The following is a 20,812-nucleotide window of genomic DNA, read 5'->3' as shown; positions in this document are numbered from 1 at the left end:
CCCGCCGTCGGCGGCGGCGGCGGCGGCGGTTACCGCTGTGGTTACCGTCGTGGTTACCGCGGTTCGCCGTAACCGCCAACCTTGGAACAAACACAACGTTGCCGAACACGCGCCGTCCAATCGCGGAACGAGTTGGCGGGTCGACCGCGCTCTCTGATTACAATAAAATAGTATTATGACCAGAATTTTGTATTATCAAGACACGCTAGTCACCACCAGTGGCTTGTTTGATCCGCGCTGTTGAAACTCGCTGGTCGTGTAAGTGTGTGTGTGTGTGTGTTACTAACGAATGCCCGAAAAAAATCACACAACAATTTGCGACTGACTTTTCCCGAGTTCGTTTTGCCGTTTAAAAAAAATGCAAGTTTGAACGATTTCTGACAAATAATGGCCGCCAGCGATTCCAAAGCGCCGCTTCGGACGGTCAAAAGGGTGCAATTCGGCATTTTGTCTCCGGACGAATGTGTAAGTCTTTTTGGAACGAAATTCCTTATTTTTACTGTACACAATATCTCTTCCACGAAAATCCGTTACACAACCCACTCGGCCGAGGGCAGAAACCGCATCGAATGATGACGTACGAATTGCATATTTTCCACACAATTGTTGCACGTCCAAACGGGCATGTCCACCAAAAACAAACAAAAATACTCTTCCTTTACTTTACACAAAAAAATATCTACGATATGCCGTTTAAAAACCTCGATCATTCAAATATATCGTGTCTCGTTCACACGGCGCGCTTGGGCGTGTCATTATTCGACGATAACGATCTATACCTGGCCGTCGAATAATGAAAAATCAGTCCAAGACGAGTAGCGCTCTGGGTAGTAAGAATATTTTCTCAATCTGGTCAAACAATGATGTGTACTGTTTGGTGTGATAGCCTATCGTTTGGAAGGACCGATGTGTCACTGTCAATCCGTATTGATAAACTCCAAAAGATTTGCCGTATTGTGATGGCCGATTTTGGAAACGCCGCTTAAACCGCCTGGAATTTCCATGTGTAGTTTTTTTGGCTATTATTTAGTATACTGTTAGGTTAAGTATACGTACAACAAACGTGTGAACGTTCTTATCGTTTGGGTCATGTCTTTTGTGAGTAGACCTGGTTATTCGTCCACGTATGTAGGTCGCTTCTACACACGGGTGCCTAAGACATTATGTTGATCTCGGCCATCGGCTTTGTCAAATATATCGTCCATGATTGTGTTATCCGTGTCCTCGATTGGAAGTAAGCCAAACCTTCAGAAGCTGATAAAGGTGTCATGACGTTACCTAATATTGCCTGACAATTGTTTTTTTATGCTTAGTTTCGATTTCTTTTGTCCTTGTATGTGAAACAAAACGGACAGCCTTAAATTTCGCAATTAAATACGCTTCCATTACATTTTTATGGACCAATTGAGAGGTTTGCCTTGTCTAGTGCAAACCATTTCGGGCATTTACATTTCATTTAGCTTGAAAAATCAAAATTGTAATTATAGTTGTATTATTTACTTTATATAAAATTACACAATATATCACCTTTTTTACACAATATATACCTAGCTATGTATTAAAATTCAATAGACATAATTTACTACAAACGGATACTGTGGACGTTTGATCAGATACCTACTAGATCTTGGATATTTTAATAAAGAGAACATTGTTTTTAATGGATATCGGTTTTTTTTATGTACAAAGTATTCAAAAATAGATAAACGTTTTAAATTAGCGATCTTAGTTTTAGACTTATGATGATGGACAAAGTCAATGGATACCCGTGTATCTATTGTATGTTTAAAGATCCATTTTGTGTTTTCTTTGTTTGTCCATCAATGTTATAGATATTTTTTCTGACATACTTGGATTTACACACATAATTATGGTACACATCATAAAAAAAAACGTTTGAAATGATTATGTTAATGCATTAATATTGTTGACGTGTCGATTGCCTCTATTGTTGATGCGCGAAAGTCAAATTTCAATTAAATTTTCGTCACATTCAGCGGTGTGGTTTCTGCCCGATCGTGCAACGACACGACAAACCCCAAATACATTTATATATATATATATATTTGTACATTTATTATGTCACTTGTTACGATATGCCGTTGTTTTACACTTATCACATTTTTTTTTCAATGCATCCGTAGCGCCGAATGTCGGTCACCGAAGGAGGTATCCGGTTTTCGGAGACGATGGAAGGCGGTCGTCCAAAACTCGGAGGATTGATGGACCCCAGACAAGGAGTTATCGATCGCTTTTCAAGATGTCAGACGTGTGCAGGTACGACGAGCAGTATCGGTGTATATTTAACACACCGTGGCTTTTTTGGGTGTTGAATCATTAACTTCTAGAAAAATAAACCCCCCTCTCCCTAAAGCTCTAAAACAGTACAGTATGCACTTAGCTCAACATTTTACTCAAACCTTACACTGCAACAATGTCAAACAGAGTATGATGATGAAATATTGCAACTTTCTATGTGAGCCTATTGTTTTGGAGCTTAAACGTGTTTATTTCCTACAAGTTATAATATATACGATATATTCCATAAGACCATAACATATAATTATTATTTTTGTTCGCCTTAGGTAATATGACTGAGTGTTGCGGTCATTTCGGTCATATCGAACTGGCCAAACCTGTGTTTCACATCGGTTTCATCCCCAAAGTGATAAAAATATTACGTTGCGTTTGTTTCTACTGTTCGAAACTTCTGGTCAGCCCCGTGAGTATATATAGATGCTGGACGCAAAAAAAAAAAAAAGGAAACAAAATATGCTTAATTTTTCAAAATTAACCCACGTTTTTAAATTTGTTCACAGACTCATCCTAAAGTCAAAGAGATCGTGATGAAATCCAAAGGGCAGCCGAGAAAACGTTTGGTGTTTGTGTACGATTTGTGTAAAGGAAAAAATATATGCGAAGGAGGCGACGAGTTGGACATAAACAAAGAGAACGATCCCAATTTGCCAGTGAGTACGACAAAAAGCCAATGGCGTTATACTCTAATCGGGAAAGAAGAATTTTTTTATATTCTATCCTATTAAAAATATTAGGGTTTAATATTGAAACATTCAACACAGCTATAACAATTATTAACGTTTTACAGCCGAAGAAACAAGGTCACGGCGGTTGCGGTCGGTACCAACCGAACATTCGACGTGCCGGCCTGGACCTTACGGCCGAATGGAAGCACGTCAACGAAGATTCTCAAGAGAAGAAAATACCGTTGACGGCGGAACGGGTGCACGAAATCCTGAAACACATTACCGACGAAGAGGTGGTCATCATGGGAATGGACCCGAGATTCGCCAGACCCGATTGGATGGTGCTCACCGTGTTGCCGGTGCCTCCGTTGCCCGTCCGACCGGCGATCGTCATGTTCGGATCGGCCAGAAATCAAGTTAGTACCCGTACCTAATAGTAACGTGTACAAATTCTCAATTTGTTTTTTTTAACCCCCCCAGGACGATCTAACCCATAAGTTGGCGGACATAATAAAATGTAACAACGAATTAATCCGCAACGAACAATCTGGCGCCGCCACTCACATTATATCTGAAAATATAAAAATGCTGCAATTCCACGTGGCTACATTGGTCGACAACGATATGCCCGGACTGCCGAGGTAATGCCTAACTACTGCAGTTGACTTATGAATTTTCACTATTTTTTTTACATAACAAACCTAGTTGGTCAATAAAATACAAATTAATATATATGATATATATATTTACAAGTACACTAGTTCATATATATATATTAATTAATTTTAACTTATATTTAATAAGTTGTTGAAATGTGAAGAGTCAATTGTTTGTTTACGGATTTGACCGGGCATTTAAAATGTTGTGTATTCTCTTTAACCTAACCTAACCTCAGTACCCACCACAGTACTTAGGAGATTAAATGTATGTGTGTTTTTTTGTTTTACACAGGGCCATGCAAAAGTCCGGTAAACCTTTGAAAGCGATCAAAGCGCGTTTGAAGGGCAAAGAAGGCAGGATCCGAGGCAACTTGATGGGGAAGCGCGTGGACTTCTCGGCCCGTACCGTCATCACGCCGGATCCGAATTTGCGTATCGACGAGGTCGGCGTTCCCCGTTCGATCGCTCAGAACATGACGTTTCCGGAAATTGTCACTCCGTTCAACATTGACCAGTGAGTGCAAGCAGTCAAAGTCTTAGGGTTGGCATTTGTAAAACGGAAACGTTGGACGAATAATTAAATTTGTCGATAATGTTATGTTAATATTTTTCATACCTTGTTTAGCATGCTCGAGTTGGTGCGACGCGGCAATTCCCAGTATCCCGGAGCCAAGTACATTATACGCGACAACGGCGAACGAATCGACTTACGCTTTCATCCCAAACCGTCGGACCTCCATTTGCAGTGCGGCTACAAAGTCGAAAGACACATTAAGGACGGCGATCTGGTGGTGTTCAACAGACAGCCGACGTTGCACAAAATGAGTATGATGGGTCATCGTGTCCGCGTGTTGCCGTGGTCTACGTTCCGTATGAACTTAAGGTGAGCGTCGTGTGTGTGTGTTAAGATGTATAATGTGATATAATTTAAACTGGTCAAAGATAATAGCGCTAAGTAATTTTGTCGATAATAAGGAGATGTATATATGTATATTTATTTTATTTTTATCGTTCAAATAGTTGTACGTCGCCTTACAACGCCGATTTCGACGGCGACGAGATGAATCTTCACGTGCCGCAGTCTATGGAAACGAGAGCCGAAGTAGAAAACATCCATATCACTCCGAGACAGATCATTACGCCGCAAGCGAACAAACCCGTCATGGGCATCGTACAGGACACGCTGACGGCTATCAGGAAAATGACCAAGAGAGACGTTTTCCTCGAGAAGGTTGTTAATTAATTTTTTTTTTTTTTTAAGGAGGGCCCATTTTTCTTAATACTGCTATACATTATTATTTTGTTTTTACTGGTGTTAAAGCCGTATTAATAGCGTTGTTGATATCGATCCCCGTCCAATGCTCGTTAATATCGGTATAACCATTGTACCCCATTATCTCCAAAACAATGGCAAAGCGAACGCTCAAGGTGTAACACCGGTAATTGTTGAACATAAACAATTACACATTACATTGGCCTTAAAAAATTACATGTGTTTAATCGAGCTTTGCAGCTAAACGATTAATTTATACTATGACTTTTCTTTAAACAAATTTAAAGAACATACATTTTTAATACCAGAAATATATCCATATCTCTATCGACTGTCGTTTGGGCCTAGCTTAGCCAACCAGCCAAACAGACACATTATACAGTGGTATATCGTTTGAAACCAACTAAAAGCATTTTTTTGAAAATGTTCTCAAACGACAAAAAATTCCTTGAGGTGGGCGATTTTAAAACCAACCAAGATTTTGCCAATATTTATTATTTTCTATTCAATAATAGTTTTACACACCGTGTAAAATTCAATGTGGCTAACTTAAAAGAAAAAACCTTTTTCAAAATGTCTTTTAGCTGGTCTTGAAACTAGACGCCTCATTTATAATAATATTAATATATTATTATATATTTTTTTTAGTACAAAGCTATAAAGAGTATTTACCTGTTATAATTAGAATATATCCTGTCAATGCTCGTTAATAATCGTATAACCATTGTACCATTATCTCCAAAACATTGGCAAAGCGAATTCAAGGTGTATTGTAACTTAATTATTATTAATTATAAACAATTATACTACAATCGCCTTTAGACATTACATATTATTTGATTGAGATGTATAATATACATTAAAAAATATGTTTTCTTTTATTACCAAAAATATATTCTGGTTATAAAGCTATAAAGACTATTATAATAGACCCATTTTTCTTAATAGAAATTTAATTGTGGTATAAAAGCCATAAAGCTGGTAATAACATGTTACATTCGAAATGGTTCTGTCCAATGCTCGTTAATAATCGTATAACCATTGTACCATTATCTCCAAAACATTGGCAAAGCGAATTCAAGGTGTATTGTGTAACACTATAATTATTGACTAAAAACAATTATATTACATTGGCCTTAGAAACATTACATACTTGATCATGTCTCAGATCATTTTAGACAACGCTATTTCTATTTAGATTATAATATTTGTAAATGTGTGTATTTAGGAACAAATGATACAATTTGCTGATGAAATACATTAAATAAGATACTATTTTTAATAATATTAATATATTATTATATATTTATTAAGTATTAAGCTGTTTAATAGTTGAATCGATCCAGCCAATAGCTCGTTAATAATAGTATAACCATTGTACCGTTATCTCCAAAACATTGGCAAAGCGAATTCAAGGTGTATTGTAACTTAATTATTATTAATTATAAACAATTATACTACAATCGCCTTTAGACATTACATATTATTTGATTGAGATGCATAATATACATTAAAAGCTATAAAGACTTTTATAATAGGCCCATTTTTCTTAATAGAAATTTAATTGTGGTATAAAAGCCATAAAGCTTGTAATAACATGTTACATTCGAAATGGTTCTGTCCAATGCTCGTTAATAATCGTATAACCATTGTACCATTATCTCCAAAACATTGGCAAAGCGAACTCAAGGTGTATTGTAACACGATAGTTATTGAATATAAATAATAATTATATTACATTGGCCTTAGAAACATTACATATTTGATCGAGACGTATATAATATATATTAAAAAATATATATATTTTCTATTACCAAAAATATATTCGGTTATAAAGCTGTAAAGAATATTATAATAGGCCCATTTTTCTTAATAGAAATCTATTTTTTGTATAATAGCCATAAAGCTTGTAATATATGGTGAATTTGAAATGAATCTGTCCAATGCTCGTTAATAATAGTATAACCATTGTACCGTTATCTCCAAAACATTGGCAAAGCGAACTCAAGGTGTATTGTAACACGATAGTTATTGAATATAAACAATAATTATATTATATTGGCCTTAGAAACATTACATATTTAATCAAACCACATTTTGTGTCTCATTCCAAGTGTCACGCCTCACTTTAGACGACGCTATTTCTATTTAAAATTATAATATTTTATGTAAATGTATGTTTGGTAACCAATGATACAATTTACTGATGAAATATATTGAATATACCATTAATTTAATATACCATTTATAATAATGTTAATATATTATTATATATTTATTTAGTATAAAGCTGTAAAGAGTATTTACCTGTTATAATTAGAGAATCTACCCAGCCAATGCTCGTTAATAACCGTATAACCATTGTACCGTTATCTCCAAAACATTGGCAAAGCAAATACTCAAGGTGTAAACATAATTATTGTCTATAAACAATTATATACTACATTGGCCTTTAAACAATATATCACATATTCGATCTAGCCTTGTCTTACCTCACCCTCGGACAACTCTATATTTCCAATTAGATTATAATATTATTTGTTAATGTGTGTGTGTGTGTGTATAGGAACAAATGATGAACTTGCTGATGCACTTGCCCATATGGGACGGGAAAATGCCTACGCCTTGTATATTGAAACCCAAACCGCTGTGGACGGGCAAACAGTTGTTCTCGTTGATCATTCCCGGCAACGTTAACATGATACGCACGCATTCCACGCATCCGGACGACGAAGACAACGGACCGTACAAATGGATATCCCCTGGAGATACAAAGGTATGTGTGACCCGCGGTGGTGTAGTTCACCGCCACTTGAATGTTATCATCAATATGTGGTATAATTGTGTATTTGTAACATTTGTTTTTTTTTGCCCAGGTAATGGTGGAACACGGTGAACTGGTAATGGGAATATTGTGTAAAAAGACTTTGGGTACGTCGGCCGGCTCGTTGCTTCATATATGTATGTTGGAACTTGGACACGAGGTGTGCGGTCGGTTCTACGGTAACATCCAGACCGTGGTCAACAATTGGCTGTTGTACGAAGGTAATATTGTGTATTTATATATGTAAACATATATATATATATATATATGTTTAACGATGTGTGTAACACTTGTGTAAAACTGTTGTGACGTCGTTTTTCATTCAGGTCATTCCATCGGTATCGGTGACACTATTGCCGATCCGCAGACGTATTTGGAAATCCAAAAGGCCATCAAGAAAGCCAAAGAAGACGTTATCGAGGTGATACAAAAGGCGCACAACATGGACCTGGAGCCGACGCCCGGCAACACGTTGCGTCAGACTTTCGAAAACCAAGTGAACCGGATTTTGAACGATGCCCGTGACAAGACCGGAGGTTCTGCGAAAAAATCCCTCACGGAGTACAACAATCTCAAGGCTATGGTCGTGTCCGGGTCCAAGGGATCGAACATTAACATTTCTCAGGTACGACGTGTGTCACAACATGGTGGTTAGTGTATTATTTCCATGTCTTTGCTATGGCTGGCGCACACACGCGAAAAATCGACACCGGTTATCGTAACGAAAAATAACAGCTGATTTATCTGATAAGAGAGATAAGAGATAAGGGAAATCGATAAGAGATGGTTTTTACACAGATGTATATGTATAATAAACTAGATTGCTAACTAGCGATAAGAATTGAAGCCGACGGTCCGCCATTCTGGTGGGATTTATGTGTGTTATCAATGCATATAATTATATCTGTATACATTATTCAATCAATATTATATATATATGTGATTGTTATAAACATATATAATTCTCGCGTGATAAGGTTCTAATTCCCATCAAGATGGCGGAAAGTGGCTGCTTCAATCTTCTCTATTGGTGGTGTATACAGTTAGCAATCTAGTTAATTATATATATATCTATGGGTTTTTACTTTGGAACACAACCGGAAAAATCGACACCGACACCGGTTGGTTATCATAACGATTTATCTGATAAGAGAGATAAGAGATTACAGATATGAGATAAGAGATAAGGGGTTAGGGGTTGAAATGGGTTGGGGTTGGAGGTGGGAACGGGGTTGGGTTAAGAGATATGAGATAGGGGGTAAGATATAGGAGTTATGAGATAGGGGTAAGATATAGGAGATAATAGATGAGGGGTGGGAGTAGGAATGGGTTACGCGGTTTTCTGATAAGAGATAAGAGATATGTTGTACGTTGAACGTTCAAATTACGAGCTAAATGATAATTTCGAAATAGTTTAAGGGTCCAAATTCTCTATGAATTGTTTCTAGGCCAGATATTAAACACTACGATATTACCCGGAGAAACTTGATGTTTTAATATTATTATACTAGCTTGTTACTGCTCGTTAATATACTATATACTGTCATTATCTATAATTCCCACCACCACTGTAAATGTATTCGGTACTTGGACGAGACACGGAAAATGCTCTTTCGCGGTTGCAGAGACTCTGCTGAAAAAACTTTTCGTGTAGCCGGTCGACTACTATTTAAAACTACCGATTTGCTACTTGCTATTTGCAGGTTATCGCTTGCGTGGGACAACAAAACGTCGAAGGTAAACGCATACCGTTCGGTTTCCGCAAACGTACGTTGCCGCATTTCATCAAAGACGATTACGGTCCCGAGTCCAGAGGGTTCGTGGAGAATTCTTACCTGGCCGGTTTGACACCGTCCGAATTCTATTTCCACGCCATGGGAGGTCGCGAAGGTCTCATCGATACCGCCGTGAAAACCGCAGAAACCGGTAAATCGTCAGCACCTCTCTACTCGATATTAACATGATATGTTAACACCGTCCGTGTTCCACGTGTTCCACATTCAGGTTACATCCAGAGACGTTTGATCAAGGCCATGGAGTCCGTGATGGTCCATTACGACGGCACCATCCGCAACTCGGTCGGCCAGCTGATCCAGCTGCGTTACGGCGAAGACGGTCTGTGCGGCGAGGCCGTGGAGTTCCAGAGCATCGCCACCATCGAGCCGTCGCACAAGAAATTCGAGGCCGAGTTCAGGTTCGACGCGTCCAACGAGAGGCACATGCGGAAGATATTCACCGAGGACGTGCTCAAGGACCTGTTGGGCAGCAACGACACGGTGGCCGAGTTGGAAAAGGAATGGGAACAGCTGAACACCGACCGGGACACGCTGCGGGAGATCTTCCCGTCGGGCGAGAGCAAAGTGGTGTTGCCGTGCAATCTCAAACGCATGATATGGAACGTGCAGAAGATTTTCCACATCAACAAACGGGGCCCGACCGATTTGAACCCCGTCAAAGTGTTGAACGGTAGGTTGATATGAACTTTTTGCCTACCCCCCTTCTTCTTCGGCTTAACGGTCCTTGAAGGACCTGAGCTGCCACAATTAAGCCTCTCCACCAATTGTGAATGTCCCTCTCCACAGCATCCTTCCATCTCGTTCGCGGTCTACCCAGTGGTCTCGTTTTTCCTGTATCGTTGCATTTGTGATCTTTTTTTAATATATAATATCATCTTCAGCTCTCCAAATGCGTCCAAACCACTCCGTCCTCTTGGTTCTTATATACGTTAGTGTAGTTGGTTTTCCATACAATTGGTACAAATTTTCGTTTTTTCCGCTTTTCGAATGTTTCTACGTCGAGATTGTACACCGGGCCAAAAAAATTTCTCAAAACCTTTTTCTCAAATATCGCCAGTTTTTTGTTATCGCCTTTCGTCGCAGACCAAGTCTCACACGCTGATCTTCTCCTCTCCTGGAAAGCGCCGTAAATTTTGTTTTTTCTTCGTTAATACACAAAGTCCCATCCTTTTTCTGGCTGCCAAAAGGTTAGACATGGGTCTGGGTGACATCTTGTCTGGAATTTCCTAAAATGACAATACCATCTGCATACGCCAATATTATTTCTTTATTTATCACCTCCACTCGATGACTATGATTTATTTCTCGTATCACCTTTTCAAGTTGGGGATAAGGCATCTCCCTGCCCGTAAACCCGAGTTTACTTCAAAGGCTGATGAGATAATTCTCCCAGAAATTTCACTTTACATTCTGTCTTGTTATTGCACAGTTTTACCATATATTGTGTGACAAATATGACAATTAGACTTTATATAATAACACTGTCGGTGGTGTTTTGGTACACAGGCGTCAAAGAGTTGTTGGACAAATGCATTATCGTGGCCGGCCAGGACCAGCTGAGCAGACAGGCCAATCAAAACGCCACGTTACTGTTCCAATGTTTGGTACGGTCCACCCTGTGCACCAAGTCGGTGTCGGAGAAGTTCCGTTTGTCTTCGGAAGCGTTCGAATGGTTGGTCGGTGAAATCGAAAACAGATTTAAACAAGCTCAGGCAAGTGACCGAGAAGAAGTGCTTGATAATAATCGAATGCATTATTTAATGTCTTAACAACGGTTTTGTGTTTAATTTTTTAAAAAAAAAACAGGCTGCCCCCGGAGAAATGGTCGGAGCGTTGGCCGCTCAGAGTCTAGGAGAACCGGCCACTCAGATGACGTTGAACACTTTCCATTTCGCCGGTGTGTCTTCGAAGAACGTAACGCTCGGTGTGCCCAGGTTGAAGGTAAACGACAACGGCTGTGCGCCTCCTATTGTTGTTGTTGTCCAATGAAATCTTAATCTTAATCAGTTCTTAATCGTTTACAGGAAATCATCAACATAAGTAAAAAACCAAAGGCCCCTTCGCTGACCGTGTTCTTGACGGGTGCCGCGGCTAGGGACGCGGAGAAAGCGAAAAATGTCCTCTGCCGTCTGGAACACACGACGCTCAGGAAAGTCACGGCAAACACGGCCATCTACTACGATCCAGATCCGCAAAACACGGTGATCCGGGAAGATCAAGAGTTTGTCAACGTCTACTACGAGATGCCGGATTTCGATCCGACCAGAATCTCTCCGTGGTTGTTGCGTATCGAGTTGGACCGCAAAAGAATGACCGGTACGCGTTACCGAGTTAAAGAACTCAATATTATCCAAGTTTGATTGTCTCCATTTAAACTAATGTACCTATTTTTATTAGATAAAAAATTGACTATGGAAGCGATATCCGAAAAGATCAACGCCGGCTTTGGCGACGATCTCAATTGTATTTTCAACGATGACAACGCCGAGAAGTTGATCTTGCGCATACGCATAATGAACGGCGAGGACGGCAAAATGAACGGAGGCGACGACGAAGACACGGTGGACAAAATGGAAGACGACATGTTCCTCAGGTGTATCGAAGCGAACATGTTGTCCGACATGACCCTGCAAGTATGTCGGAATGGAAAATTTCATTTTTATTTGTGCATATTAAATTGTATACAATATTTACTGTTTTATTTATGTTTACAATATTTACTGTTTTTTTTTTCAACAACAACAGGGTATAGAAGCAATATCGAAAGTGTACATGCATTTGCCTCAGACAGACTCTAAGAAGAGAATAATCATCACGGACACGGGTGAATTCAAAGCCATCGCCGATTGGTTACTGGAAACCGACGGCACTAGCTTGATGAAAGTCTTGAGCGAAAGGGATGTGGATCCCGTGAGAACGTTTTCCAACGATATTTGTGAAATATTCTCCGTAAGTGTATCGTCGCGTTGTCAATTTTGCATTTTTTATTGACTACTTTTATGTTGTAAAAAATCATTGGATCGTTTATAAAAAAAAAAAAAAACATTAATAACAATCCGTTTACACAGGTGCTGGGCATAGAAGCCGTGCGTAAGTCTGTGGAAAAAGAAATGAACACCGTGTTGAATTTCTACGGACTGTACGTAAACTATCGGCATTTGGCTTTGCTGTGTGACGTGATGACGGCCAAAGGTCATTTGATGGCCATCACTCGGCACGGTATCAACAGACAAGACACCGGAGCGTTGATGAGGTAAAATTACTCAACGATTACGATAATATGAGTTACCGAATAGTACGCTAATGATTTGTCGTAACCGAGAAACAATATTTTATATTTATTATTATTATTGTATTAAATTTATTTTATATGCTGATTATGGTTACAATGACTTATTGTTTACTTTTTCCCAGATGTTCTTTCGAAGAAACTGTCGACGTTTTGTTAGATGCCGCTTCGCACGCCGAGGTCGATCCAATGAGAGGTGTATCGGAAAACATTATTATGGGACAATTGCCCAGGATGGGAACAGGTATGACTAGACAAGAGCAATTGTTTTTTTTTTTAATTTGTTTTATCATAATTTAGACACATCTATCAATCAAACCCTCCTTAAATATAATTTGTAACATTTCTTATAATAAGTAAAATACCTTACAATTACTTAAAGTTGTTAACTTAGTGGTGGTCTAAACAAATTGTATTTTTGCTCTTAATCCCCCCTCTCACCTTAATATTCATTTTAATATAAAAGTAAGTTGGGGAAAAAAACAATTTTTAAAAATATATTTTTAGGCAATCCCAAGCAATATTTTATAATATTTGATTTGATTTTTTTTTTTGTTAGTGTTTCAATGAATTGTTATAACTTGTTAGGCTTTCTTAACCGGCCATAGGCTACTTTAAGGCCTAGTTTGATCGCCTTCGGCAGTTTGTTTTACTGTTCCAAGCCATTTTCCATTTAACCCTTAACTTGATATTGCATCTTTTAAGATACATGTGTATTTTATTTTTAACTTTCCATGGCCAACCTAAAATGTACTATTATCTATTTTTTATATTTAAAGTAAATTGGCTCAGGGCATCTACTACTTATGTACTAATAATATATGTTGTATTATTACTGTTAGATAATTTATATTAATTTTATAATTATCATTACCGTTTAAAGGTTGTTTCGATTTGCTGTTGGACGCCGAGAAAGCCAAGGACGGTATAGAAATACCGATGGACGCCGGTTACATGGGCATCGGCGGTGGCGGTATGTTCATGGGAGCAGGTACGCCTTCGATGTCTCCGGCCATGACTCCGTGGGATCATACGAACACTCCGCTCTATCAAAACAGTTGGTCGTCGAGTGAGTCGCCTAATGATGTTTTTTACATTTCGAAAGCAAAATTAGTTTGTAATTATTAGTGTTACAACAATGATTATTGACCGTTACAGCCATGACTCCCGGAGGTCCCGGTTTCTCTCCGGCCGGATCCAGCGAAACCGGCGGCACGTCCCCGTACTGGATGACCAGCGGCGGCACTCCGGGCAGCCCGGGATCGCCAGGCCTGGCCACCAGCCCGTACGTGCCCAGCCCCAGCTCCATGTCGCCCAACTACACTTACCCGTCGAGCCCTCAGTTCGGTGCCATGTCGCCGTCGATGACGCCGACCAATTACTCGCCGACCAGCCCACAGTACACGGCCAATCTGCAGAACACACCCAAGTACTCTTCGATGTCGCCCAATTATAATTATTCCCCGACCAGTCCTTCGTATTCGCCAACGAGTCCGTCTTACTCGCACACTTCATACTCACCGACCAGCCCTTCGTAAGTCAAACAACGCAATGTTTTGTGTCTAAAACATTGATTCACCGTTATTGTGTTTATAACTCATTTAGATACAGTCCGACGTCGCCGTCGTACAGCCCCACGTCGCCTTCGTACAGTCCGACGTCGCCGGCTTACAGTCCTACGTCTCCATCGTACAGCCCCACGTCTCCGTCGTACAGTCCTACGTCGCCGTCGTAAGTAACGTTTGTCCACTATTACACTTATTATTGTTTATGTTATTTACTAATGCATTTTTTTTTTTACCTTTCTTCAGGTACAGCCCGACCAGCCCAGCGTACAGCCCTACGTCGCCGTCTTATAGCCCGACCTCTCCATCGTACAGTCCGACGTCTCCGTCGTAAGTGTATTTTTATCGTTTGGCTAGCGTATTGTTGTAAAATTAAAAACTATTTATTTCATACTTAACACAACGATTGCATTGTCTGTATCGATTAGGTACAGCCCGACTTCGCCGTCGTACAGTCCCACGTCGCCGTCGTACAGTCCGAGCTCTCCGCAGTACGCGGCTTCTTCGCCGTCGTACACTCCCAGCGGCGGATCCAACAGTAGCAATTACAAGTATTCGCCGACCACGCCGTCCCTGGCGGTCAGTCCGACTTACTCTCCGACCAGTCCGATGTATTCGCCGTCGAGCGCTTCGTACTCGCCGTCTTCACTGCAACGCGGCGCTTCCGGATCGGGCAACGCGCAATACAATCAGTCGTACAGCCCGAGCTCTCCGGTGTACTCGCCGACGAATTTCCCGGTGACCAGTCCAAGGTAAAAAATGATCTACAATGATCTACCGTTGATCAATTATTATCACCGTGATCTAGCTTTAATGATAATGTAATATTTAAATATATGTGTAGGTATTCTCCGACGTCTCCTACGTACTCTCCGGCGGTCGGCAGCCCGACTTACTCGCCTTCGTCGCCCAGCTATTCGCCGACGTCGCCCAACTTCAGCGGCCCGGACGAACATTAATGCATTTTTTTTATTATTTTTTTTTTTTTTTCGTTTTATACTTTTAATTAAATAACTACATAAGAGTAATTATTATTTTCGAGCATGATTGTTAATTTTATTTTATTTCAATTTTTTTTTTTATCATTATTACTATTATTATTATTATTATATAATATTATTACAACTCAATTATTTATGTAAAAAAGTTATAATTAATAAAAAAAAAATAAATCAACCCTCCAAAGGATGAAAATTTACGACAGCAACAACAATCGATTGTATTATTTTGATGTAATTTTTACACGCAATAACGCATTCACATTTGGCATAATGTTACAAACAAAATATGTTATTATTTTTATAGCGCGTCAAGTTTTATACTTAAACTGTGTAAAATCTTATTTTCTCAATATTGTAACGTAATCGATTGATTTTCTCCAACGATTATAGTTGGAAACACAAAAACACTTGTGAGGCATAAAGTAGTATTGTGTATTTATTGTCATCGACTTATTACAACAAAATGGTACATTATTTTTTTAATATGAATATAAAAAATTATTTTTAAAAAAAAAGGAACGTATGACTTGATATTATTACAACGGTACAACAATGTGTGTGTATTGTCACAAAAGTATCTTTTTAAATATTGTTTTCAAAATTATAGTTTTCGTTAATTTTTTTTGCAAATAATTTGTGATTTACAAATGAAGAAAAAGTGTAGTTGTGTTGCTGCGAAGACTAATCGTACGATTAACGTATCCTGTACCGGTGATCCGTCGCTGTAGAAATAGGAACCATTGTGATCGAGCGTCGGATTATTGTTTTCTTATGTGCAAGTGTCCTTCTTGAGCCTATATTAACATATATATATATATATATATATATATATATATTTGTTTTTCTCTTTATATAAAGAAATTGAAAAATGACAAACGTTTCGATAAATACCGATTACTAACGTTACTACGTTTCACTCACCGACGATGAACCATCGGTCAACGTACTACTGTGAACGCTGTCGTTTGCCACGGAAATGTTTTCGTCGGTTTCCACCTCGTCCAGACTGGATTCGTTTCGTAAGCTTTTCGAATCGTAATTGTTGTCTCGGTCGGTGTCGTTGTTGACCGACGACGACGACAACGGCTGGTCTACGCTGCTGCTGCCGCCGCCGTTGTCGGTAACCTCTAAAAGGAGATAACGAACAAAATACAATGATAATTATTATCGTTCAGTACGATTTTTAAAAAGAAAAATTATTATTTACACAAACACTTACCGGAACGACGATCTTTGGTTTCTTTAGCGAGTTTCCGATCGGGGTCGGCGTTTTTGTTGATAATGATGTTGTCCCGTTCGAATATACTGATTTTTATGGGAGACGAACTTTTGGACTTTGTCGGAGAATCGTTTCTGTTGTCGGCTTTGGACGGTTCCGGTTTTTTGCTTTTGGAAATTTGCACAAACGGAGTCTTACCGAATGGCGGCACGTCTTCGTCGTCTTTTGCCGTCGTTTTACTACAGTCCTAAGAGAACAAACGATTCATGTCAATGTTTTTGAATTGTTTTTGTTATAATAATAATATATAATATAATATTATCGTCAAACCGTTGCGGTCGATTTCGAATGCGTCTGATACGCTTCCAGAATTTGCAAAAGCATCGGTCGCTTGTTATCTGTGTAAAAAGAATAAAATAAAACATTTTGCCGTCGATAATTCTTAAGATACTATATAGTATATACTTTACCTTTGGCGACCGATAACTCTTCTACGATGTCGTCTTCCTTTTTGTATTGGAAATTTTTTCCCACACCGGTTTCCGGGTCGAACACGGACGATGTAAAATTCAAATCCAAGTATTCCAATAGTTCTTTCACCAGGGACAGCAACAGTATGCCGTTGTTGTTTGAAACAAAGTTCTTTATAGTATCCGAGTAAACTTTTTCCTGAAAAAAAAAAAGTAAATAATAGAAATAGAAAACGTTGTTTGGCCGCCTTTTGATGACTTTAGATTTTTGCTCACTTGAAACGTAGCACCTTTTTCGAGAATGTGGAAAACGTTTGCTCGTAGTTCAGCCTGTAAAACAATAGCAATAATTTTATAACACTTATTTAGTATAATGTAACACAATAGTAATAGCCGGTTGCCTAAGCCTCTGAGAAAATATATTTAGACAGAACTAGTTTTGGAAATAACAATAATATGCTGAGCCATTACTGGGAATACTCACTCTCATTTTGCTTAGAACTCCAGTGGATTCCAACGTTTTTTCTACCATAGTCTCCAGACTGTTGTTGTTGTCGGTGGTGGACATGTTGTCGCGAAACGGATTTATCGAATTGCCGGCTTAAATAGTGAACATAATACCGTGGGAAAATCGCCGAACTAGATGTTCACATTTACTCTGAACACACTATAAAATGTACAATACAATATTAAAGCTTCAATTGTACAGAATAACACACACACAGAGACTTAATTTTATAAAGAAAACTGAAAAAAGGCTCGTGATATTGACAACTCTTGTTATCACCAACTTCTTATCACTTATTTTTTTGTAACTGTGATAACAGCTGTGTTTGTGTGTTGCCCACAACAATAAAACTATTACAGCCAATGCTTAAAAAAATTCAACATCAACCGTCATCTAATAATATCATAGTGTTAATAATATATTGTTATGAAATAATTCATTTGAAATGTTCTCTTTTATACTCGCTTTTATTTTATTTCATTTTTGACAAAAAAAACCGTTTTCACAATGGCCAACCGAACCGCCGAACCAAAGTAAATATCAGTTGTAATAATATTTAAACGTGCGCACAAGACGTTACATACCTAGGCATTACACAATAGAATAATTCAGTGCCCATAGTAATAGAAATGCTACATGTTTATTGTACGAGTTTATTTTGTTAGGAAAAAGTACAATCTAGGTTAAGGTGGCACACCTGATTATAGTAATTGCCATCTACCAGATGTTATAAAAGTACATTTTTTTCAAAATTATTATATACTTTTTTTTAGTTATTTCCCCCAAATTCTAGACGATTTTAATTTTAATCCGTACAAAAAAAATGTTGTACTTTAAATACTTTTTGTATGCTAAATTTTAATATACAGACATTGCAGTGTTGAATAAAATACTCGAATAGCCCGTGTGAAACAGCGAGTATTAAATTTATTTGATTTTATAACTTGGGTGTATTTAAGTTAGGTTTTTTTGTCTTATGGACATTTTAAATAGATAATAATAATTGCTAAAAAATGCTTGCCAACGCTACAACACATGAGTGAAATAACAATATATGTTTTACTTACATAAAAATCAAATGAAACACTGCTATGAATAATTGTCAATCACAGGTCTTGAAAAATGAATAGGTGAAAGTGCAAAAATATTGCAAGACTCTCTGAAGTAAGGTAATTAGTTTTAGGATAAGCTGTTATTTGCGTTTGGTTAAAAATTACAAATTATGTAACTATGACGTTTTTGAATTAATGACCGCCGATTTGGTTGTTATTGAAAAAAAAAAAAAAAAATTACACTATTTGAAATATTCCATGTGAAATTTGAAATTATAAATCAATACAGATGCCTCTTTACAACGTTAATATACCTATGCAAATTTTAGTTTTAATGTCAAGTTTTATAGAAAAATCTATTCTATACAATGCCACTTGATAAAATCTAATTCAGAAGCTCCTCTTAACCATTAAAATATATACATATTATAATATTATTATAAAATATATATATATATAAACGATTAAATAATATACAAAAACAGGTACGTATGTAAATAAGAATGTTGAAATATGTAAATTTTTTTACACTATATTAAATTAAATTTATAAATACAATTTTTGAAAATTCGGCAATTTTATTACTAATAATGTATTTTATTTTTTAATTTTGATATTATAATTTTCGTTTAAATAAATAAAATAAAACAATTGTAAAATAGTAGTTTTGTTTCTCTGTTTGTTTTAAGTTTATATTATATTTATAAGACTTTATAGGTATCTTTTCTTAGCGTTTGAAATTTGAATTTAGACATTATTTTTTTAATGTTTTACTAATTTAATTACTATACAAATTCAATAGTTCGGTTATTTTTTTTGTTTTGAAATTTTAATATTCTATTGAAAACAATGAACCTATCAAATGTATAGAAATTAATAATAATAATTAATAATTTCTTTAATCATTTCACTTTATTTCCATCCTTCTTATTCCACACCTCTCAAAATTGATAGGTCTTTTTCTATTGCCAACTTTAACTATTCAAACGACTATTACCTCTTTCGCGTGAAGCCGAAAAGTTATTGTTTTTACAATTATGTGTTTTTATTTTTTATAACCTAACCTAACCGATTTTTTCATGTACTTCTCCTTTGGTCTGAAATAAGACCAAATAAAATATATATTTAAAAATTATATTTATTCAAAATAATCCCTCGAAGCTTAAATACAGTTAACGCCGGAAAATGAATTAACAAAAAATGTATTAAAACCGTTCTTTTCTTAAATATTGCCTATACAAAACTCCATAAAAAACAGACTGCAATCCCCATAAAATTATTACTATGAAGTAACCCCTTATAAGGATGTTAATAATGAACGTTAGTTACGTTTGTAATGAAAGACAATTTATTGTCTACCTAAAACATTTGCTAATGTACCCTGAGGGGTTTTGTTTTGGAGAAGTTTTGAATTGAAAACGCCTCTTCTATGATAAAACATATAACTATAAACTCGAAGCTGTATACCTAGGTGTATGTTTTTGTAAGAAAACAATATATATATATATATATATATATATTGCTCTCACTAGTCTCGGGGAATCGTTTAGAGTTCAGACTCGGGTGTGATAATTAATAAACACCGGCTGTAGACACTTTGTTCACCCCCTGGAGATTATAATAACAATAACAATACCCAGTTTGACCTAACCATATGGCTGGTGCCTCTGAGGTCCCACAGCTGACCGTCGAGTGCCACTCAATATAAATATAATATATAAAATATATATATATATATATATATATTATAATTTACTTGTCCAAAACCGTGGAGATGACCAAATTGTATGTCATTCACATTAGCTCTTCGCGCAATTAGCATTGAACAATTGGACTTGATCCAATATGATCGTTTTACCCGAGGCTGTGATTTTTCCTTGTATAATTTAATACTATATACTTTATTTTACATCTTCTATACTAATGTAACATCATAGCGGACGATGGCCGCGTGTAGATGCTGCTACCTTTGGTGTTAATTTGACAGGTGTATAATATATATAATTTAAAGTTGGAGTGGTCTAGTAGTATTTTTTTTTCAATTAGCATAATTAGCTGTCATAGCGCATTGCTCGTCCCTGTATGATTAACATTATGTAACGACCAGGCGACGGAATCAATTAAATTAAATACAATCTCTGCTGCTGGTGCTGCTACTGCTCACACTACTAG

General features: G+C 37.4%; 2 protein-coding genes across 4 annotated transcripts; one reads left to right on the top strand and one right to left on the bottom strand.

Annotated features, from left to right (window-relative positions):
- The first annotated feature begins 187 nt into the window (after nucleotides 1–187).
- On the top strand, nucleotides 188–15,870 carry LOC126837465 (DNA-directed RNA polymerase II subunit RPB1). Its single transcript, XM_050571375.1, has 27 exons — nucleotides 188–465; nucleotides 2,145–2,277; nucleotides 2,586–2,722; nucleotides 2,820–2,969; nucleotides 3,107–3,400; nucleotides 3,465–3,625; nucleotides 3,936–4,157; nucleotides 4,269–4,526; nucleotides 4,664–4,874; nucleotides 7,483–7,692; nucleotides 7,793–7,961; nucleotides 8,067–8,365; nucleotides 9,444–9,666; nucleotides 9,745–10,206; nucleotides 11,043–11,248; nucleotides 11,343–11,477; nucleotides 11,561–11,852; nucleotides 11,934–12,169; nucleotides 12,282–12,485; nucleotides 12,605–12,789; nucleotides 12,951–13,069; nucleotides 13,709–13,894; nucleotides 13,984–14,359; nucleotides 14,431–14,556; nucleotides 14,637–14,720; nucleotides 14,819–15,142; nucleotides 15,235–15,870. The coding sequence occupies exons 1-27, from the start codon at nucleotides 388–390 to the stop codon at nucleotides 15,347–15,349; spliced, it is 5,595 nt and encodes a 1,864-aa protein (XP_050427332.1). The 5' UTR covers nucleotides 188–387; the 3' UTR covers nucleotides 15,350–15,870.
- A 222-nt stretch (nucleotides 15,871–16,092) lies between these two features.
- On the bottom strand, nucleotides 16,093–17,860 carry LOC126837466 (centrosomal protein 43-like). Of its 3 annotated transcripts, none has more exons than XM_050571378.1 (7): nucleotides 17,565–17,860; nucleotides 17,357–17,410; nucleotides 17,081–17,279; nucleotides 16,941–17,008; nucleotides 16,611–16,857; nucleotides 16,283–16,518; nucleotides 16,093–16,185 (listed from the first exon to the last, which is right to left on the bottom strand). In XM_050571378.1, exons 1-6 carry the CDS (start codon nucleotides 17,646–17,648, stop codon nucleotides 16,298–16,300), a joined length of 873 nt encoding a protein of 290 aa, XP_050427335.1. In that variant the 5' UTR covers nucleotides 17,649–17,860; the 3' UTR covers nucleotides 16,093–16,185; nucleotides 16,283–16,297. The 3 variants fall into 3 exon arrangements, with proteins under 3 accessions (XP_050427335.1, XP_050427334.1, XP_050427333.1); XM_050571377.1 differs by having other exon boundaries at nucleotides 16,294–16,518; XM_050571376.1 differs by having other exon boundaries at nucleotides 16,313–16,518.
- Between the last annotated feature and the right edge of the window lie 2,952 nt (nucleotides 17,861–20,812).

This window comes from Adelges cooleyi, unplaced genomic scaffold, assembly GCF_023614345.1.
Source record: "Adelges cooleyi isolate 19-005CV unplaced genomic scaffold, UGA_ACOO_1.1 ACOO_flye_CR_arks_rails_tigmint_CR_PRNA_249, whole genome shotgun sequence".
Classification (NCBI taxonomy): Eukaryota; Metazoa; Arthropoda; class Insecta; order Hemiptera; family Adelgidae; genus Adelges; species Adelges cooleyi.
This window is presented reverse-complemented; position numbering and strand designations above follow the sequence as displayed.